This window comes from Mytilus trossulus, chromosome 1 (genome assembly GCF_036588685.1).
Source record: "Mytilus trossulus isolate FHL-02 chromosome 1, PNRI_Mtr1.1.1.hap1, whole genome shotgun sequence".
In the NCBI taxonomy this organism is placed as follows: Eukaryota; Metazoa; Mollusca; class Bivalvia; order Mytilida; family Mytilidae; genus Mytilus; species Mytilus trossulus.
This window is the reverse complement of record NC_086373.1, coordinates 82,256,797-82,279,672: the sequence shown is the minus strand read 5'-3', so window position 1 is coordinate 82,279,672 and position 22,876 is coordinate 82,256,797. Positions and strand designations below refer to the sequence as shown.

Genomic DNA, 22,876 nt, shown 5'->3' with positions numbered 1-22,876 from the left:
ATGATTGTCTATATATTGCTTTGAGTGGCATTATATTATAGCGACATCATTTTTAACCAATATAGAGATAAAAATATAACAAACGGCTGTTTTACTTGAAAACATTTGTATGCTATCTGATATCTTAGTACGTTGACACTGACCATACAAAGCAACTTGAAATTCGTTTAAAAAGACGTAGGGTGTGTTTTTTGACGCGAAAGTACATATTCGACGTCATTAGACAAAAGCCGATCTATAAGAAAATTCTTGATTATACATTTCTGAGATTGTATCACATTTTATAAGCAATTATATATAAACATCTTTTATTTCATAAAAATCATATTTCAATTTCAAATTGCAACAAATTAAAACAAATGTTAGCAAATATTTCATTGAAATATATGCTAGTACATGAAAGTAAGTTAAGGTTACATTCAATATCGACATTCAATAGAAACGTATTGGTTCGTAACAAAATATACCGTAATATAAAATGGTATTAACAGTCTGCTATTATCTATCTCAATTAATTTGATTATATCATTTTGCATATACATATCTCAATTTAATTCAACGTAGACCAACAAAAAAGTACAGAACAGAAAATAACATTATAATTCAATGCCGGATATGTACTTTACTCTATGATTTCGCTATCATTGATGTAAAAAAGAAAACGAAATACAAAACGATAATAAACGATGCCTATATCCTAGAATGGTCATTAGCTTTATGTACCTAACCTACTGATGTGAAATTATGCCATCCTTATTCTAATATGTCGGGAAATGGTTTATGATTTAAATATTTTTATACAGAAACGTCATAAATAGGACAGATAAAAATGCTCTTATGCAATACCCAAAACAACCTTTGATGAATTTGGAAGAGGGAACCAAAAGTAACTGATATAATTTGGAACAATTACATAAATTAATGAAACAATCCAGCACATCTACAATGGTAATTTTGAAGTGACGAACAAGATTTTTCTTTAAAATGTACTAATTAAAAATTTAAAGCAAAAACAGATACAAATTAAGTGTTACTCGTCTGTTATTTAATGTTCAGTTTAATTTTACGAATAGTTTAATCCAAAAACGTATTTATGTTACTGTTATGAAATGAGAAACATTGTCAATGATTGTCTGTCTATTTATTTAAGATATCAGTCTGATGTAGTCTCTTTTCATTTCATGTTCAATTGTATTTAAGAATTGGCGTATTATAAAGATTCATTTTGTCTGTAAATTTGGAGTATGTTCGATAAGGTCCTAAAATGGCCCCATTTTTTAGCGTAAATTTCAAAGTCGGATTTATCGACCAATATCACGATAAATTATAGCTAATACATTGACTAGCTCGGATATAAACCATTTTGTTGAACATTTTACGTTTCTGCGTTTCATTATGACGTCACAAGTTGTGCTCATGTTGATTTTACACGAAAAAATCAATGAAAATGGGAAAATTTCCATAGTTTATTGGACAGGAAACATAGAGCGCATGCGTCGACAACAAAGATATTTTAAAATAATGTTTGTGAAGACATTTCACATGTCTTATTTGAATCTTAAGCTTGTCGACGCCTGCGCTCTATGTTTCCTGGTCCTTTATTTGGTTGAAATCTAGCTGATTTTGTCAAATTTCACCAAAATCCCTTATTTTGACCTTTTATGGATGTAAAAACCAACGTGTTAGAGTTAAACTTTGCACAAAAACTGTTCTGTTTAACTTTCTAACATGTCTTAAAGGCAACTTAAAACATGTATTGTCTTGTAACTATGAACTTTATAATTGGGGCCAAATATGGCCCTTACCGAACTTACTCCTTTCAATTTCATAAAATTATAAAATTGCTAAAACTGAAACAAAGATCGCTTCTTCTATGATGCAAAAGTGAACTTAATGTCTTTAGCTTTTATATATCAATTCTTAAGAGGTATTTAATAATCTCGAACGATTTGTGTACTTGTTTTGTTCTTTGAGTATTTTGGTTCTAATGTACCAGATGAAGGTTATTCAGGAAACACGTGTTGTTTGCACTGAGATCGTTAACATTTTACGAGTTTGTTTACTGCTTTCTTTAAACCGTTCAAGTAGAAAATAATAGTTGTCCTTAAACAGTTACTAATTTTCATTGATTTAAGATTTGAGATTAATAAATACCCACTAATTAATTTTTTCATGTCTTCGATACAAATAGATATGTTTTATGCAAAATTTACAAAATCATTTAAAAGTAGAAAAAATGTTGCAAAATTGTCTCATGTTCTTGTCATATATGTTATGATGGTATGATAGTAAACCCTTAACAGGAGGGATTATGCTTGATTTTTTATATAATGAAGAGATAATTTTTAATCTATTTAATAGGTCTAGAACTAGCATGTCAGTAACTGCTTGTAGTCCTTGTAGCTTTATGTATTATTTACATATTCATTTTGCTATATAGATATAACAAGATGTGGTATGAGTGTTAATGAGACAACACTCCATCCAAGTCCAATTTATGACAGTAAACCATTATAGGTCAAGGTACGGTCTTCAACACGGAGCCTTGACTCCCATTAAAATATCTAGTGTAAAACCATTCAAACTGGGAAACCAACGGTCTAATCTATATAAAAAAAAAAACAAGAAATGAGTAACACTTATGAAACACATCAACTAATGACAACTACTGAATATCACATTCATATCTTATGATAGGAGAAAAAAAATTGCAGCGGTTTTTAACGTATTAAAGGTACCGAACATTCACCTGTATCTGAAACAATAGTGTAATATCACAACATATAAAAGACACACTATCAAATATCAATTGAAATGGCTTAAATCAATCAAAAGACGTTTCTTTTTGTTATCTTTTCTCAAATCGGACTCGGACTTCTTTTGAATTGAGTTTTTACTGTGCGTATTGCTGTGTATGTTTTCTATATTGGTTTGAGGTACAGGGAGAGAGTTGAGATCTCACGAAACATGTTTAACCCCTACCACTTTTTTGCGCCCGTGTCTCTGCTTTAGTTAGTCTGATCCGTTTTTTATTTTTATTTTAGTTATTTTAAATGTTTTGGAGTTTAGTGTGATGTACTGAATAACTACACATTTTTTAGGGGACAGCTGTAGCCAGCCTCCGGATGCTGGATTTTCTCGCTGCGTTGAAAACAAAAAGCACTGAATAACATTCTGATATAGTCATGTATTGCAAAAATGTAGGATTGTAAAAAAACTTATCTTTGATGTCTATCATTAGACAGTTATATATTCAAATTGATGTAGGCTTCATTGCATTTCCTTCTAGACCTATAGAATAAAACAGTTTTATCGGATGACTTAACTGGATTACTTTTCAAGGATAAAAGCCACATATGAACTTATTCATGAAATATTATTTCGACCATTTACATATTAGTTACTTGATATTTTACAAAAATTAACTTTTGTTAACGTTAATCAATAAACATATATACACTGCTATAACTCGTGTTTCTTCTACAAAATATTTATCAGTTACACACAAATAAAAACTGTAAAACGGCCAAATCAAGTAATGAAAGGCAATAATTATATACCGCTGTTCAATAGTCATACATCGATTAAGCTCAAAATAACTTTAGGTCACAAACCAAAACCAAGCGAAAGACATCAACTTTTAGAAGCTGATAAGCATTAAGGACATAAGACTCAGCCTAAATATATAAAAAATAAGTCTCTATAATATATCAATTCAGAATATATATTAAGGAGAGTATGATATACATGCATATTGTACATAGCACAAAACTGCCATGAAATATGAAGATAACAAATTCAAATATTGTTTATAAGAAAATAAGTACGTGTTTTTCTATTACATTCATGTCATTTTTGGGGTCATAAAGCTCTTCACTATTTCGTATCTCATACAGTAGTGGCTTTCAGATATTCTGTTTTGTGCGTTCCTGTTGAAGGTTAATGTTTAGATAATTCAATTAATGTCTATTTGGTAATTCAAGTTGTAATAATAATTAAATTTACTAGTATATTCCTTAAAAAATCTATAATTAAACTTATTCATGAGTGAATGTAACCGCTTCTGATTTTTCAATAAGAACAGATTTGACACAGCTACAATATAGCGTAGTTAAAAAATAACAAAAAATTCCGAACTTCAAGGTAAAATTTAAAACGGTAAGTCTATAATCAACGTCAAATGTTCATCTTCTATATGTTATATTTCGTCACATGCGGACATGGGTCCAATATTAATCAGATCTATATAAAACAAATTAGAATTGACGATATTCGTCAGCATTGTATTATAGCAAAATCCAAGAATTTCCGGTGATGTCTTACATAAAAAAGAATAAAAAGAACAAAAGCACTAGATAATTATGATTTAACATATATCAGTTAATGTATAACATAAAAAATACACTTTTATGTCTATCATTAGACTGCTGAATATTCAAATTGCTGTAGGCTTCATTGCTTTTCTATTTGACCCCTGTGAGTAAAACTGTTTAGGTAGATGACTACCCTGATGTGTATTTCTATGGTGAAGATACAGATGGACCCGTGGAACAAATGACAATTCGACCTTTTACATTTTTATTAAACTTATATCAAAATACAAAAAAGACCCTTCGAAATTTAAGTCAATATAAGACTCAACCTTAATAAAACAATACATCTGTCTCTCACATTTTCAATAAAGAACATATCAAAGACGAATGACTAACTGTGATAAATATTATTAATTGCTACAAATTACTCAAATGTGCCGATAATAATGATCCAGTAAACAAATGAAACCTACAATAAAACAAAGACCTTTGATTCTGATGCATGAAATAATGATCTGATAATTAAAACAGAACCCGCTATAAAAAAAAGATGAGTGATATCAAACCATCAACAATTGTTCAAGGCAAGCAAACACCAAGTAAGTTTTTTATTCTATTTTTATTAACACATGACAACGTAAACTGGTTAGTCTTAACCTTGTTGGATGTTTAATACTATCTCGGCATGTAGTTTTTAAATTTTATTTATTTGGACTATCGTAACAAATTGCATTAGCAACATTTCGATCTCCAAGGTAAATTTTAAAAGGATGAAATCCATAAAACCTAACAAAATCAAACGCTCGACTATCAGTCAATGAATCAACTGTAAAACAACTGTGATACCAGGTATTCCTAAAAATCACATTCACAAACATCCAAAATATGGTTTCACAAATAGTATTGTAAGGATTTTAAGGAGCCATTTTCCGTTAACCCCTAGTTACACATTTTTTTTAACCAACTAACTAAAAATTAAGCGGTGATAAGGACTTTCCATATCGAGTAACCCTATATGATAATACATGTTCTAATTGCGGTTCACAAGCCTTCCCTTTATTATTTACTCGTCTATATATGCAGAAACCAATCTGTGCATGAATCAGTATCTTTTTGTTGACTGATTAAAGGATATTACTGTTCAATTTGAAAAATAGGGAAACACGAAATTTGGAAACGATAAAAGTAAAAAAAAGATGATTAATACAAAGTTATCCCACACATGAAATCTGAAACTTGACAAAATACTGTTATTAATGATCCATACAGTACTGGTTTTCCGGTTTTTAAAATGTATTCATAGAAGTGAAATACACAAATGACGATCCATCGTACTTTTTTTTTCTCTCGCTATCATACAGTTACTAGTTATGTACCCGACACGTCTATATATATCGGTTCATTCATATTGAACATAATCTTAACAACCAATAAACACGGATATGATCAATTGGTCGTTACCACAATCCCGTCATCTTTTCCTCCATTGCGACATCACGTAATGAGCCTTATCTACTATGTTGCATTGTCGTTTGTTTTTTGTTGCACATCAGTGTTCTATTATTTCGTTGTTTTCCTCTATTTTCTGACGTCACCGAATGATCCTTATATAGTATGTGGCATTGTCGTTTGTTTCTTATTGCGCCTCAGTGTTCTATTGTTTCGTTGTTTCCTCCATTATTTGGCATAATCGAATGAGCCTTCTCTAGTATGATGCATTGTGATTTGTTTTTTGTTGAACCTCAGTGTTCTATTGTTTCGTTGTTTCCTCCTATAGTTGAAGTGTTTCCATCATTTTTAATATATAACCTGGATTTCTCTTTTCTCTCAATCGACTTATGACTTTTGAACAACGGTTTACTACAGTTGCCTTTATCTAGTACATACAATTTGTTGCTGTTAACGCTATCAATCCTCGACACACCAGTAAGTTACAAACTCTGAATATTTTTACTTTGCACGCAGCATTAATTTGCTCATCCTATTTTGTTAACATAACAGAGATATAAACAACTGGCATACACTTGGGATGGTCAGCTAACTATAAAATAATGTTGAACTCATCAATTTTGTCGGAAAATGCCTGTATCAAATCAGAAATAGGACAGTTGTGTTTCATTTGTTCTGTTTGTTGATATACAATTATTGACTTTTGATTAAGTTGATACAATGATTTATCAACCACAAAGATATGATATTCACCGAGGCCGACGGCCGAGGTTGAATGTCATACCTCTAGCATTAATAAATCATTATATCAACTTCATCAAAAGTCAAAAGAAATTTAGTTCTGTGGTATTTTGAGTAAAAATATCATGTTTGTATTTAAGGCAACATGTACATCTCATTCATATTTTCAACAATAAAATTAGGCAAGTGAAAATGTTGGGATCCCAAACAAAAAAATCTAAGCTCGTTAAGGCAGAAAAGAACAACTTCTTAAAACAAAAAACCATTTCATGAAAATTCGTTTTCACAACTTAAACAGCAGTTTAGATGTAATTTTTGTTTTAAATATATGAGTGTAAACATTAAATTCTATTGTTATACTGCTTTCCTTGTCAGTTACAGGATGTTGTCGTTGTGGTTCCTCTGTTTTGTTGCAATGTCAGCTGGTGAAATGATAGATAAAGAGAAGTACAAGCAGTTATTATTAGATGAACATTCTGCCTACAGGAGAAAACAAGGGGCTTCTAACATGAACCAGCTGGTAATAGTTCTAAATAAAGGCAACAGTAGTATACCGCTGTTGAAAACTCATATATCCATGGACAAAAAACAAAATCGGGGTAACAAACTAAAACCGAGGGAAACACATTAAATATAAGAGGAGACCAACGACACAACACTGAAATGTAACACACACAGAAAACGTTTATAAAAACATTTTATAAACGCTAAGTGGAAATCTTGTAGTAACATTTATATTGATATGTTTGGTAAAATAAATAAATTTCAACGGCATCTGAATTCTGATCCAAAAACAAATTTTTATATATATATATATATATTTTGAAAAAATAGAATTGCATTATGTTGATTCCGCCAGTTTTGGTTATTGACCTTAATTTTTTTTATGTTATGGTGGATGTATGTTTTACTGATATAATGCTGTCGAAATTGTTTCACAATTAGAGCGAAACAGTGGTAGACAGAAATAGAGGAGCCTGTAATTCAGTAGTGGTCGTTTGTTGCTGTACATATTTGTACGAAAATCGGATCGTCAGTTTACTGGTTTGAATTGTTTTACATTTGTCATTTATATCGGACTATGTGGTATGGGTTTTACCGAAAATCATAAAAACGAAATAACTGACATAAATTTCCCATAAATTCATGTCAAATTTAAAGAGATATTATGATTTGACGTGTTGGTGAACTTGAATGTTTTATAATAGCAATGAATATTTTTTTTACAAGGTATGGGACGAACAGCTAGAACAGGAAGCAGGCGATTGGATAAAATCATGTAACTTTGACCATCAGCATAAAGGTCGTGGTGAGAACTTAGCTTTTGCTACCGGAGACGATGTCGAAAAGATGGCTAAAAACGCCATGAAAGGGTGGTACGATGAAATAAACACGTACAGTTACTCAGGGAAAGCTTGTATGTCTAGCTGTCATTATACGCAGGTAACTAAGATAAAATCGTTACTATGGATTTTCTTATTCCAGACATAGATCACCTTAGCCGTATTTGGCACAACTTTTTGGAAATTTGGATTCTCAATGCTCTTCAACTTTTTACTTATTTAGCTTTATACATATTTTGATATGAGCGTCACTGATGAGTCTTATGTAGACGAAACGCACGTCTGGCGTACTAAACTATAATCCTGGTACCTTTGATAACTTTTTTCGATAATTGTTTGAAAAATTTCCGGTGGCGAATATATTCTTGAGTTATGTCTTGTTCGTAAGAGGATTTCGTAATTACACGGGGTTTTTGTTTGAATATTGTAGTTTTATTCAGTTTTTAAAATGAGTGAAAGGTTGTAAAAAAAACTATTTAGACATCCACCTTACAACTTAACCAAAGAAAAAACCTACTTGAGATTAGTATGTGTTATAAAACAATTCAAAGTCTATAAAGGCCCAACTCCTGGTACGGGATTTTCTCACTTCGTTCAAGACCTATGTGTGGCCTTCTGTTGTTATCTGTTCTTTGGTCGCGTTGTCTCTCTGGCTAATTCACCACCTCAATTTTATTAAATATATTAAATAACGACTATTAAATATAGTTCATCAGTTAATGTTGGCTTGCTTCCTTTAGTAGCGAACTAATTTTGTTAAACCTTTTTTAATCTGTATCAAACCTTTACAAAAACCGATGTGTGAAAAATTGTTAAATCCATTACATAATGGTATTAACCAAATGTGTCAATGAGATTGTTTTTGTTCGTTAATTTTCAAGCAAGTTTCAGTTGTAAATGACTGCTGATTTTAGGTTTTGGTTATACGTGTTATCATTTGTAATGCGTCATATTCCTAGTTGTATTGATATTCAGTTGATTGCTTCGGTGCCGTTTTTTCAGCCATGATTAATAAAATCAACAACTGAAGGTTCGAAACAACGCTTCACAATAACATAAAACCCAAATAAAATAGTGTTGGCAAAAACAAAAAACAAACAGTTTTAAGAGGTACCATACATATTTTGTTTGAGAATTTGTTGTGTCATGTGTACTATTGTTTGTCTGTTTGTCTTTTTCATTTTTAGCTATGGCGTTGTCAGTTTGTTTTAGGTTTATGAGTTTGACTGTTCCTTTAGTATCTTTCGTCCCTCTATTTTGATTTGAGTTACATCCATCTCACAAGGTGATACATCAAGAACATGTATATCAGTTATGCTCTCTATGTAAACAAAAGAATATGTCCATTTAGATTCTGCTACAGGAGATTTGTACTAATGCAACGACTTTTATCCTTAGGTAGTCTGGGCAGAAACTAGGAAGGTTGGATGTGCTATAAATAAATGCGATTATTTATCATTTTCTGGACGTATGATCAAGAATGCATTGTACTTGGCTTGTTTCTACGATCCAATGTAAGGTTTGAAGTAAATAGCACTTGTTTAGCGTATTTTGCATGTTTATCCATAAGACACTCTTTATATCCTTCCTCAACCTCTCCTCTCTCTATATATATTGATTGACACTTACACAAAATGTTCTAAATGTTATGAACTAACATTTGTCTATTTTAATCATTACTGATGATTGTTATACTGTATAAAACAAAACTAGAACTTGATTGTTCAGTGTTATCAAGGGGGCGTTAAATATTTATTAACACCAATTCTCTGTAAGGGCCAAAAAATCAAAACACTGGCTCGGCACACATATTTGTAGATTTTCTAGATATTTTGTCCACACATCATATTTGACCTAAAGTGCTCATAAAAAAATTAAAAGTATTAAAAATTCTTATGTTGCCATGGTAACCAGCTTACAAATTTTGAGCAGATTTCTGCAATTTTTCAATTTTGAAAATCCAAAATGTTCAGTATTTTCCTCCTGACAGTGAAAAATAACTATGTCCTCTTTATTGTTCTTTGGTAGTAGTTATGTTAGTCATGATGTAAGGTGTTTAAAAACTATAAATGAAAAAGTTTTTAAATCAAACATTTTTTTTTATTTCATACCCCAAAATGGCCTAATTTGAAAAAAATCAAATAGACATTAAGGCAATTATTTTAATAGACTTTGGAGAGATACAGAAACCAAAATCCACCTGTTGAAAAGAATTTCATTTGCGATAGAAACAATCAGAGTTTGAAGATATCAAGAATTATAGAATTGCATTAGAAATTCACCCAAAGTAAATGGCATTCTAACTGATAAGTTATTGTTTTGCTGATAAGATAAGGTAAAATAAAAAAAAAACCCTGATATTTCTTGCTTCTAATCGATCCTCATGGTTTTTCTTTTCCACAAAAACTCTTGTTCTTGTAAGCTTATCTCACAAATCATATAAAAGAATTCTTTAATCTTTCAAATTTGCTGTGAAATAAATGAATATGCTTTCTACATTTATTGAAATGTCTTAAATACGTAGAGAATTAGTTGATCGAACAGATAGGCTATAAAATGGCGCTGATTTGCGATACATACCAGACAGCAACTTTACTTTCACGTACAGTTACCCGCACAACTTTTTACAAGTATTTCGTACAGTTTTTATTAAAAGTAAAAGTTTTAATTTCTAAAATTAAAGATCCCTTTTTTCTCATGAGGTTCAATTGATTTGTTGAATATCTGTAACCGACTTTTCCATGATACCATTCATATAAATAAGAAATATTAGACAATGAGTGTCCTTCTGTATATAAGTGATAGAAAAATATGTTCTGATTTATGTTTTAGGGGAAATGATATGTCTGAGTATCCGTACTTAAAGGGAGAAAAATGCTCTAAATGTCTTGAAGGCCAGACATGTGACGATGGTCTTTGCACAGGTATGAAGTTATTTCGAAGATACGAACACTTCTTGAATCATTTTAAGTACGTTTGATTGTAGGTTTCGTCTATGATTGAACAAATACCTAGTTCTTGTCATAGTATCCAGTTTGAGTTGAAACTCTCGGTTTTTAAAAAGTAAGACAAGGAGTTGCATAGTAAATATTTTGTAAATCCGTGCTCAAGTAAACCGTATGTTTATTCATCAATTGAGATAGGCTAAACTAGACATGTTTGTGAACTATGATAAAAATATTAACAAGGGTTGTTTAAAAATGGTAAATTTTGTGCATTTACATATTTAAAATATGGATTCTTTTTTAGGAAATAGTGAGAGTAGGGTCGATAATGTATGTGGCATGTAGAGGGAAATTACCCGTTCGGTAGTGTGAGAGAGAGAAATAGTAAACACATTAAATATACTAATCATATTATTAATATGTTAAAAATCACTGCTTTTTCTATCGAAGAATAACAGCCTTAAAACCAGATTAGGAAACAGTATATTTGGGGACTGTTTATTGTTCTACTATGCAATTATCGGACAAAGGAGTGGGTCCGGTAAGGGCCGATTTTGGCCACAAATTTCAGGTTCATCTGACGAAAAATTTTGGACACTTTTTAAACAGTTGTGTGTCTTTTTCATTTGATTCAATTAGTTTATGTGAATTTTTTTAACTGATTTAGTTATTTAAAACTCTCCTATTCAAGCTCAAATATGAAAAATCTATCAAATATGGCTAAAACATCACTTTTCAGATGTTTTTTTGTAAAAAATGAAAGTGGCCACATCCGTGTTCATCCTCAACCTTAATATATATGATATGTTTTATCATCAAATACGACTTATATTTCAATATTAAGAATGAACACAAATGCGGCCACTTTCATTTTAGACGGAAACCGTCTAAAATTTAACGAAAATGCTAAAATTGTGAAGATTTCATTAATTTAGCATGACTTAATGATGCTAGAACCGGATATGTGTGCATTGTATTGTCAAAAACAGCCCATATTTATGTAGCAGAAGCTTTCTTCTCTCCAATAAATAACTAAAAGTTTATATTTTAATAATTTTGTAAACCTGTTATATTTTGGGGCCAAAAAGGGGTCTTACTGGACCTTCTCCTTTGGCATAATCATTGTAACAATATCTAGAATTTTTTTTATATACCTTTATTTCGTTTTTGACAGGAAAAGGCAGGAAGATATGTGAAGATAAAGATGATAAGTGTGAATACTGGGAATCTATTAAAGAATGCAACAAAAACCAAAAATGGATGGAGAAGACATGTAGAAAGTCTTGCCATTTCTGCGAAGGTACTCATTTCATTATATATGCGTATTACACATATGTTTTTATTGTGTTATTGAAATGTGTTATTGAAATGTTAAGCCTATACACTATACATGATAAATGTATGTGCCAAAATATTTATCATTTCGATTTTAGAATAGACACAATTCGTACAATAACAAATAATATAATAAAACAATGTTTCGTTCTGTTCAGATAAATGATTGTGAAATCATTGTCGCTAATGAGTCTAGATACAGACATATTAATTAGTTCAACCAATTCCAGATGGTGACCATACAACCTATCTTGCGTCAAATACTAATGTTCTTTATCATAACTCTGTTTGGTAAGTTTTGGTGTAAGGAGCGTACCCCTGCGAATTAAGTCTATATGTTGGATCATTCACCAAAATAAGCGTAACATATCAATCAAGTTATGTAAATGCCATTATCGAGAACGAAGGATAAAGAAGCAGACCTTACAATTTAATAAGGATATCAGATGCAAAAACTCAAATAAATGTGGGTTATTGAGTGACAGGACATCATCAATATATATGAATTAAAGAACATTGTCAAGTGGCTTTTTGTGTTATTTCTGTCTCCTATAAAGCTGGCTATATATTTTACTTCAATGGTTACACATACAAGTCTTCGATCTCTGAACTAAGCGTTGTTAATAGTTGCGTAAAGCGTAAACAAATCAGACACATGTAACAGTGTCTCAACAATATATCAACATATGATAACTTAGTAACTGCTATGTCAGTCTAAAACTATTCTGCTTCTTGACTTTCATCATTTTATAAATGAAATGTTAATCATTTATGAATATTAACAAAAATGAAAATATCTCATTTCTAGAAAACATGCCTTGAATATTTGTTTACATTATATTTCAGATGACGATATTCAGACAGCAGGTAAGATTTGAATTAATACTTATTTTATGATACCATCTACACTTGTTCTCATTCTATTATAATATTGCGAATCCTTCATGTGTTCTAACGAAAAAATACGGTAGTACATATGGACATTCAAAACAAGGACCAGCAACTTTGTTGTGTAGTGAAAAAAAAGCTAAATTAAAAACAGTAGAATTTTTGTTTTAATGTAAACATTTGTTTTATGTTCCAAACACGATGGTTTGCATGTGTTTACTGTTCTCAACTGTGATCAATACTGTGAATGTTTGAAAAACTTAGTCTTTTCTACCTTTGGAATAGATTACCTAGCAGAATTTACAAAACTTTTTGGAATTTTAATTCCTAGTCGTATTTGCAAAACATTTGGAATTTTTAGTCCTAGCAATATTTGCAAAACTTTTTGGAATTTTTAGTTCTAGCCGCATTTGCAAAACTTTTAGTAATTTTTAGTCCTCAATGCTCTTCAACTTCGTACTTTGTTTAGCCTTTTAACTTTTTAAATTTGAGCGTCGATGATGAGTCATTTGTAAACGAAATGCGCGTCAGGTGCAAACACATTTCAATCCTGGTATCTATAATGAGTTATATGCATCAAATTGCCTTTTTAAAGTTGTGTTTCCGTTGTGTCGTTTGTTTTCTCTTATATTTGAGTTTGAATTCACATAACTATAAGACGTGTCACGGTACTTTTCTATCCCAAATTCATGTATTTGGTTTTGATGTTATATATGTTATTCTCATCGGATTTTGTCTAAAGCTTAGTCCGTTTCTGTGTGTGTTACATTTTAATGTTGTGTCGTTGTTCTCCTCTTATATTTGATGCTTTTCCCTTTTTTTTAGTTTTGTTTTAGTTTGTTTTCCCGATTTTGTTTTTTTTTTGTCCATCGATTTGCGAGTTTTGAACAGTGGTGTACTACTGTTGCCTTTATATATATTGTTCAGTTTATTACGGCTAAAAATTTGACTAGAACTCATTACATGTTAGAAATGGTAAGATCTTAAAAAAAAAAAAAAGCAAAACGACCTTTCCTTTTTAATTTTATACCCCCGAAGCACTTTACTCGTTCTACCTTCATGAGGACTGATTAAAGTAAACAATTTAAACCCAGTTCTTAATATATTGAAGGTATTAAGTCAAATATAGATAGAATAAAAGCATTAAAAGAAACTCTTGGGTATGGTATGAATAAAACTGTGTTTGTGATTACCTACACTTAACTTTAATCTAATGTAGATGATTCAAAACATTTAAAAGGTTATAGAGCAAACTAAATTATAATTCTAACCTTGAATGCTTGAATGAGAGCAATTCGACATTCATTGGTATAGTTACAACTGGTCAAGTATATAATGGCTTACTTTAACATTTTCAGGACCAGCATGTGAGAATAAAGCTGGAGACGCGAAATGCGCTGGATGGAAATTCTCCTGTGTGGACAATGCAGCTTACATGAAGAAAAATTGTAGAAAGACGTGTGGACATTGCTAGAAAATAAACAACAATTGTTTTGATATTTATATGAAGACTGTTTAGCTGATGACTGCCAAATATAGTTGAATAAAGCATTGCAATCGTTAGTCTTCTGATTTGTAATGGTCCTTTGAAATCATCTAACGTATCATTAACTGGATATTTGTATGAAGATTAAACTCAACTATTATTAAATCAGTTTTCAGTGTCTTTGTCCAAATCAATTTATTTTACAAAAATTGCATGTTTTTCTACAATTGTCAACCATAAAAGCTTCTGATTTCTTACAATAACTTTGATATTTAGCACACAATTCTGTTTCAAGTTCATCTTCACATGATTCTATAACACCTGTCAATGATAGATTAATTTATATTATGAATTTTAAAAAATAAAACAACAAAATTTGGATAAACAAATAAACTATAGTAACTAGAGATGGATAAAAAATTATCTAAACATGACGTACATGCTGGAGTACTTTAATTGAGTGGAAAAGATTGCTAACCTTTGGTGTTTTAATGGTTCTGTACGGTCAGAAATAATTAAAGGACCTTGCGATTACTAATTTCGAGTCCCTAAGTTGCCGATTGAAAGGCTTCTTCTCATATCAACCTCTTCTGTGGGAGTTGATATTACAACTCTTTATCTCGTATGACCGCTCTGCTGAAACAAACTTTGTTTAATGATGTTGTGTCTGGTTCAAGTCCTGATCAAGCGTTAAAGTGAAGAAAAATCTAAAAATCAAGCAGTACCAAAGGTGGTTCAAAGTTCAAAGTAATAACGATTCCACATATTTAATGTCTCTTCTCATTTTTTGAATCTAAAAATTACATAATATAAAATCAATGACACTATGCATGGATGTGGATGCCGTTTCTTCTAAGTCGTCATCAGTTTATGAAATCACCATACAAATGTTATTATTTGGCATATTTCGAACACAATAACATAATCTCAGAAACCAGAGTTTTTAACAGCGCTTGATTGATATAAAGCTTTTTTCTATGTCCAATATCAGAACATTTAGCTGCTTCAGTAATAATTGTTTCTTGCAATACATTACCTGAACTTGCTGTACATAGTCCGTCATCACACACTTCATTAGCCAGACATTTAGAACATGGAGTACCTTTCAGATATGGGTATTCAGACAGATTATTGCCCCTGCAACAATATTGATATTATGTACTCAATGTCATAGCATTAAAAAAAATAGCATATTCAAAATTGAATAAATCTCATCGACATCCGCCTCTGAGAAAGAGCTTCATAAAGGAAAAAAACGTATTTAACTTGGTTTTCATAAACTCTATCGCTCTACCTCTATCTTCTTATTTGACACTGTGCCCTTAATATATTTTGATCTTGCATGAAGTTCTTGCTCTGGTAGTTCTTTAATGTTTTGCTTAGGCTTGTTGTCCATTCATAACTTTTATGTATAAAATAGACAGTTTATCGTTGGAGGACAAATTGCGTCCTCTAATTGCATTATTTTGTATTTAATTTATTGTGATGTACATTAATACATAGCCATGGCGTTGTCAGTTTAATTTCGATTTATGAGTTTGACTGTCCGTCTGGTATTTTTCTTTCCTTTTTTAATAGCTGTATTATTGTCGAAAACATTACATTCATCATCTTGTATTCATGCAAAGCTATATTTTCAACACCAATTACTATGACATACATGGGATCGTAGAAACAGCATAGAAACATCCCGAAGTTACATTTGTTCAAAGAACATCCTATCTTTCTTGTGTCAGCCCAAACCATCTGAAACATTCCAAAATTAGTTAGAACATGTGTGAAAATTAAAATGTCTGTTTATCTATAAAGAGTTAAGGAAATTTTGTATGAAAAGATCAAGTTCAAGGGAAATAGTTTACTTCTATTTCTATATCTTAATTATATTAAAAGCTGCATGTTTATTTCTAAATGTCCAATTGTTCATTAACTTGCACCCTATTTCTTTTATGCATGAATATTTTATTATTTACATACTTGTGTGTAATGGCAACTAGAAGGCAAACAGGATTTCCCAGTGTAGTTGTATTCGTTGATCTCGTCATACCATGATTTCACCATATCGGAAATACCCTCTCTATAATTGTCTCCTATGAAAAGTCCTTTGTTTTCACCGCGACCTCCACCTTCGTGTCCCCAAATACAGACTTTTGTCCAGTTATGAGCTTCATTCTTTAATTGGTCGTCCCATTCCTATATCATATATTTCATAAATGGTCAATATGGACTGACAATGTAATGTTATATTAATGGTTTAGTTACTTTCATATCAGATTTATTTTGAATGTGATTAAAATTACACTTACGTCGACCTGGCATTTCAGTTTGAAGAAATTTCCAGATTGAAATAAAGGAATTAATGCTAAAATGACGCTTGATGTGAAATTAACACCAAAATTGTCGACTGAGATTGAGTCAAACGTTAAAACTCCTTTTAACAGCACCATTAACTCATCATATATACTAGGCTTCAAATCAGATTCATGCAATAATATAATTTCAATGGTCAGAATGTTAGGAGATTAACTTATAAGTCATATTTAGACAAAACGCGCGTCTAGCGTATTAATTTTGTATCCTGGTACCTTTGATAACTAGAATCATAATCAAAACAGTGTGGTCCTGGCCATTGATTGACGACCTAAATTATCCCATTGACTGGGGCAGATTAGGTGAACGTTTGTCTGTAACGACCATTGTTCACTTCTTACTTATTATAGAATTTAAACTGTGGGGTCACCAAAGGTTCTTAACGCCTTTAATAATAAAATAATTCGAAAAATTATTCAGGAATAACCTTGATCTTTTGATTTATATTATTGATATAAATCAACACATCGTATTATTCCGGATTCGTTTTTCGAATTGCTTTATTTAGGTAGCAATACACAGTTAGAACTTTAGTTTCGCATTATGGCCCCTGTGATTTTTTTAAATATGAAAGTTTTTGTACAATAAAATTGATTTTTAGATAATTGAAGAATAATAGAGCCTTCTTAGTGGGTTTATATGAACATTAAGATTGATTTTAACATGTTTTATAGGCAATTTGTATGATTGACAGTCCGTATTTTACTATCCGTACCGTTCATAGGTCCTTAAATTATTGAAGTGTTTTATCAACAAAGATTTTGCGCTCGATGTTTTCAATTCAATTTTATGGAAAAAGGAGCAGGAAAGCATATGATTTTTTTTGGACCACTTGATAGATATAAACCTATGGATTCAGGAAAGGTATCACTGTAATTCATTGAAATTTTCCTTTAGACCAAATTTTGGAGTCTTTTGTGACATGTTCACCCCCCTGTTTTGCTATATTTTGTATCTAAGAAATGCAGATTGTTGCCATGGTTACACCCAAAATGGATTATATTTCACCCTAATGAGCATTAGAAATCAAATCTATGGAAGATTTTCTTTCTACAAGTATAAACATGCATAACACACATATAAAGCCTTCCTTGTTAGACAGGAGGGGAAAGAGGGTGATTAAAAATTATGAGTGTCAATTTTAACTTTTTTTCCTAACTGTGTATTGCTACCTTAGGTGTTGAGAACCTTTGGTGACCCCACAGATTCAGTGTCTTTAACAAGTACATAGTGAGCAGTGATTGTTACCGACAAACGTTCACCTAATCTGTCCCAGTCAATGGGATAATTTAGGTCGTCAATAAATGGCCAGGACCACACTGTTTTTAATATGATTCTATTTTACATCACTGGGTCGATGCTACTGCGGATGGAAGTTTCGTCTCCGAGGGTATCACCAGTCCAGTAGGCAGCACTTCGGTGTTGACATGAATTTCAATTAAATGGTCATTTTTATAAATTTCCCGTTTACAAAACTTTGAATTTTTCGAAAAACTAAGGATTTTTTTATCCCAGGAGTAGATTACCTTAGCCGTATTTTGCACAACTTTTTGGAATTTCGGTCCTCAATGCTTTGTTCTTGTTTGGCTTTTTAACTGTTTTGAATAACCTCACTGATGAGTCTTATTTAGCTGAAACGTGTGTCTGGCGTAATAAATTGTAATCCTGGTACCTTTGCTAACTATTTAATAAAGAGTATCATATACAATGAAATGAACCGAAAACTTACCAGTTTGTTCATGTTTGAAGCACCCTGTATTTTCCTGTATTTAGAGTGTTCATCTAATACCAACTGTTTATATGTTTCATTATCCATTAGATTGCATGATGCAATACCAACAGCGAATATCAGAACGGTCAATCGTAACATTTCGAACCTAAAATTGAATTGCTGACAATTTTACCCAATCATTAAAGTTTTTCAACACTTTTTCGAACAGCAGTATACTACTGTTGCCTTTAATTTTAATATCCCTTTTTTTATATCTTAAATAAAGTAATAACATCACCTAAGACTTAGCTATCAAAGTATCTTAAAATTTCATGAAAAAGTGAACGTAAATTTATTTTTCTTGAAGAAGTCATCATTTCATCGTTTATTGATGAGCAAATTTAAACTCTTTAAATACTTGAAGTACTATGAACCGTTCAGGGGTGTTTATTATATAATCTAAGGTGATGTGGTATGTTTCACACTTAGACAACTATTCGGCAGAGAACAGATGATGTGTTTGATAAATTGAGAGAGTCCAGATTAATAAGAAAGGTGACTGTAAAGCATGCAGTTTTGCCTTTAGTCCTTCGATGGCATTCCACAAATGTGTAAAGAACTGCAGAGTTACCAAATAGAATGATAGCAGTGATATAGAAAAACATGCACAGACAAAACTTAAACAATAATGTCATTACCAAATAGAATGATAGCAGTGATATAGAAAAACATGCACAGACAAAACTTAAACAATAATGTCATTTATTTTAAACATAACTTTGCAACGAACATGTAAATTTTCAACTATTAAAATCTTTTGTGAATTAGTCAGGTATTTAAGTTAGATAACACGCTCTTCTCTTATTTAATAAAATTAACGGTACCAATTTTCTTGCACCAGATGCTCATTTCGACAAAACATGTCTCTTCAGTGATGCTCTTGGCCAAAATATTCGAAATCCAAAGCTTATATAAAAAATGAAGAGCTATAATCAATTAAGTTGATATCAGGCATTATTTTAAAGTCTTTTATATCTTACAAATAAACTACATTATACCATGGAAGAGCATACTAACCAGTCAATATGTTATGTCCAAGCTTACACCCAAACTTAGTTTCATAAGTTGAAATAACATGCAAAATGCTTACTTCACATACAATCGTATTATTTTATGGCAAGATGAATCTCGAACAAGCTGTGTTATAAAGCTTCATTTGCATTTTGAATTAACATTTAAAGTTTTCCCACTCACATTTAATCACTTGTACTGCCAAGGAAAAGTGATTCTAAATGTTAACAAGCTGTTTCCACTTGTGTCAACCAACTTTGGAATTTTGTAATAGCACAAAATATAAAGATTTGAGAATGGTTGACTAATTGATTCTTGCTTGCTTAATTTCCAATTGCACATGGGTACAATCTCATGTTTACAGTTAAGTGGGAACATAAAAACATTTAAAGGTTACTTTCATGAAAGTAAATCTTAACTTATATAAACTCTATGAAATAGACAATTGTATAAAAATTGGTAAGTGCATTTCATTGCAAAATAAATTCCGAAATTGGCAGAGTTTAATAATTTATATCTTCAAGTAGTAAAACACAGAAAGAGCTCGCGATTTGAACCAAGGATCACTATACAAATCCTTATTTGAAATTATTGATGTGCTTGAAAAACTTTATTGAACAAATGAACAAAAAATATCTTTTGCACATAAAAATTTGTGCAATGAAATTTAAGACAAAACAAAAATATTTTAACGTTTTTGAGTGTATATTGATTATAAATTCCGAAGCAAGAAAATGTTCAAGTGTAATATGTACTGCCAGAAACTGAACCCAGTTACTCAGTGAAACACAAAAAAAAATAAAAATGAAATAAAAAATGTCTTCTCTAAAACCGTCCTTTTCCAATTTATCAGTTTATACTAAGTCAGATGGCTTCAGCTATCTGATTTTGTTCATACCTATAACGCTTCAAAAGAGGTCGTTTACAGTATGACTGTCTGAAGTCATTCATGGGTATAACCAGGACATATCAACAATTATACAAAGTAGTGCCCTTTTGTGTTAATGTAGTGCTACAGAAAACTGTGTTAATTATGGATATATTCTTTGATCTTGATACATTATTCAATAGCTCAGATAATAGTAACTTATGACTGCATGTTTAACGCATTTTGATACGGTAATTTGTCCTTTTTTGCAAATTAATATTTTTATATTCAGTGTTTTTTTTTGTCCGACTGGTGTATAAGTGCAATGAACTGTCATACTGCAGTAAAACGTTTAACATAAATAAAACTAGGTTAACCAAAGAATGTATTATTTAGAACAAATGATAATGTAACGAAAGACCAATAGCTGAGTTTCATAATAAATAGAATACCGATTATGGTACAAACAAAATTTGAATGGAAATGAGGAATGTGTCAAAAAGACAACAACCCAATCAAAGAGCAAAAAAAGTTAACTTCAACAGATATACATTGCAATGATCGAAGGTAAACTATTTAAAAATCAAAAAACCTAATACAAACGTCCAATAGTTGTATATTGCAGTAAAGCTATCTCACGGAATACTTTTGAATACAATAACACATCGAAGCTACTTTACATTAGCTAGAATATCGCTATAACTTACAAAAGCAAGATAATTAAAAAACGAAATAATAAGCGATAACAAATTATAATACAATAGGCTCCAGTTTAGTTTAAACATATTTTATTTGCGTAAATGTGCAAAAGGGATGAGACACAAGTTAATCAAACTTATAAAGTCTTCTCCCAAAATAGGCTCCAAACAGCCTGGTTTAAAATATTTAAGTTTTTATATTTATTGTACCTATACTGTCATCTGATTGTAAATCTTATTCAGTGAAATTTGTGTAACTTTGTTTTTATGATTACTTTTAGTTTATACCTTACAATTTATTTTTTGAAAATGTGACCATGTTTACTCATTCGGAGATCTTAATTTGCTTTTTAACATTTCTCTCCATGTACACAATTTTTTTCACACACATGCAAGTGGGTTTAAAAACATCATTTATGGGACACCTTAAAGGAGTCGGTTGAAACATTGTGCATATCTAATATATGTACTTATTTGTAGAAATATAAATATATGTGAATGGAAATAACTCCTCTTATGGACCACATGAAGATTTCGAACACAATTACTTTTTCTTAGGTCTTATTATTCTGATGATTTTTTAAATTATATTTTGTTGCTCTCGAACTCCAATTTTTTTTTTTATATAAATTGGGTCAGTTGACAATTCGGTCATGTTGATTTTTTCTTAGATCGTTATTGTGCTGCTCATCTGATATTTTAATCTATTATGTTTTGTCAAAAAAAAACTCAACACATGAAATAGGTTACAACCATATTCCAAGGGTGATAACTTCTATTAGAGGAAAATATATGATGTTGGCTTAGTTGACTTATTTGTAGGTTTTATTTGCTGAATATATTTGCTATTTATACATTCTAATAATCATGGTTTCTCAATAAAGGAAAAACAATCATCTATCAAGGGCAATAACTCCTACATGGGGACATTTAAGGCCATGCTGATATACATGTTATTTGCAATTTACAGTTGTTATCTTTGATGGCGGCAAAATATTCAAAGGCCATTTTACATTGTTGGCATATTTATAGCTAGTCGATTATTTTGCAGAATATAATTTGCTTTAATAATTATAATATCTCTCCACCTTTTTTCAACAAATAAAAAAAAAACAATGAAAAATAATTTTTCAAGCGCAATAACTCCTTCAAGGGTCGGTTAATGAATTTCTCCATGTTGCCTGATTGTTGATGTTATTGTTTGGGCCATTTTTACTTTTGAAATTTGTCTCCATCTATTAAAGTTTTGAAGATACTGTAAACCTAATAATTCTAATGGATAATTCATTTCGCTTTTATCCCGTTTCTAACCCACTTCACAATTATTTAATTTCCTGATTTTCAAATTTACTTTTTATCTAAATAACAGAAGATCAAAGTTTTACATATAAACAATGATTTTTAATTATATTTGCATAATTTTTCTTCTCATTCAAGTCGTGCAAAATAAATAACCTTAGAAAACTATTTGGGTTACAGTTGAAACAAAACATTTAGAGGCAGTAACATCAAAATGAATCTTATTGTCTGACAATTAAATAATTGCCTGTAACTGATGATCATTTTAATCATATCAAATTTGCTCTTATTATTTTAGTTTTTAGATGAACCAAATAGACATTTCTGGAAAAAAAGTTGGGAAGCTGCTATTTTCAATCAGT

At 30.8% G+C, this 22,876-nt stretch overlaps 2 protein-coding genes across 2 annotated transcripts; one reads left to right on the top strand and one right to left on the bottom strand.

Moving 5' to 3' along the window:
- Positions 1 to 4,830: 4,830 nt before the first annotated feature.
- Positions 4,831 to 14,577, top strand: LOC134687159 (peptidase inhibitor 15-like). The gene is made up of 8 exons (XM_063547207.1): positions 4,831 to 4,912; positions 6,879 to 7,023; positions 7,734 to 7,946; positions 9,245 to 9,360; positions 10,679 to 10,770; positions 11,966 to 12,091; positions 12,973 to 12,993; positions 14,373 to 14,577. The coding sequence occupies exons 2-8, from the start codon at positions 6,886 to 6,888 to the stop codon at positions 14,486 to 14,488; spliced, it is 822 nt and encodes a 273-aa protein (XP_063403277.1). The 5' UTR covers positions 4,831 to 4,912; positions 6,879 to 6,885; the 3' UTR covers positions 14,489 to 14,577.
- Positions 14,578 to 14,658: 81 nt separating this feature from the next.
- Positions 14,659 to 18,737, bottom strand: LOC134697214 (cysteine-rich secretory protein 3-like). The gene is made up of 5 exons (XM_063559379.1): positions 18,597 to 18,737; positions 16,475 to 16,690; positions 16,161 to 16,246; positions 15,537 to 15,637; positions 14,659 to 14,821 (listed from the first exon to the last, which is right to left on the bottom strand). Exons 1-5 carry the CDS (start codon positions 18,735 to 18,737, stop codon positions 14,691 to 14,693), a joined length of 675 nt encoding a protein of 224 aa, XP_063415449.1. The 3' UTR covers positions 14,659 to 14,690.
- Between the last annotated feature and the right edge of the window lie 4,139 nt (positions 18,738 to 22,876).

Excerpts from the sequence above, each read along its gene's own strand:
- LOC134687159 (XM_063547207.1), top strand. The coding sequence starts at position 6,886 with ATGTTGTCGTTGTGGTTCCTCTGTTTTGTTGCAATGTCAGCTGGTGAA. Across the intron at positions 7,024-7,733 it reads CTTCTAACATGAACCAGCTG|GTATGGGACGAACAGCTAGA; the intron begins GTAATAGTTCTA and ends TTTTTTTACAAG. Across the intron at positions 12,994-14,372 it reads TGACGATATTCAGACAGCAG|GACCAGCATGTGAGAATAAA; the intron begins GTAAGATTTGAA and ends TAACATTTTCAG.
- LOC134697214 (XM_063559379.1), bottom strand. The coding sequence starts at position 18,737 with ATGTTACGATTGACCGTTCTGATATTCGCTGTTGGTATTGCATCATGC. Across the intron at positions 15,638-16,160 it reads TGCTGTTTCTACGATCCCAT|GGGCAATAATCTGTCTGAAT; the intron begins GTATGTCATAGT and ends ATATTGTTGCAG. Across the intron at positions 14,822-15,536 it reads ACTATGTACAGCAAGTTCAG|GTGTTATAGAATCATGTGAA; the intron begins GTAATGTATTGC and ends TATCATTGACAG.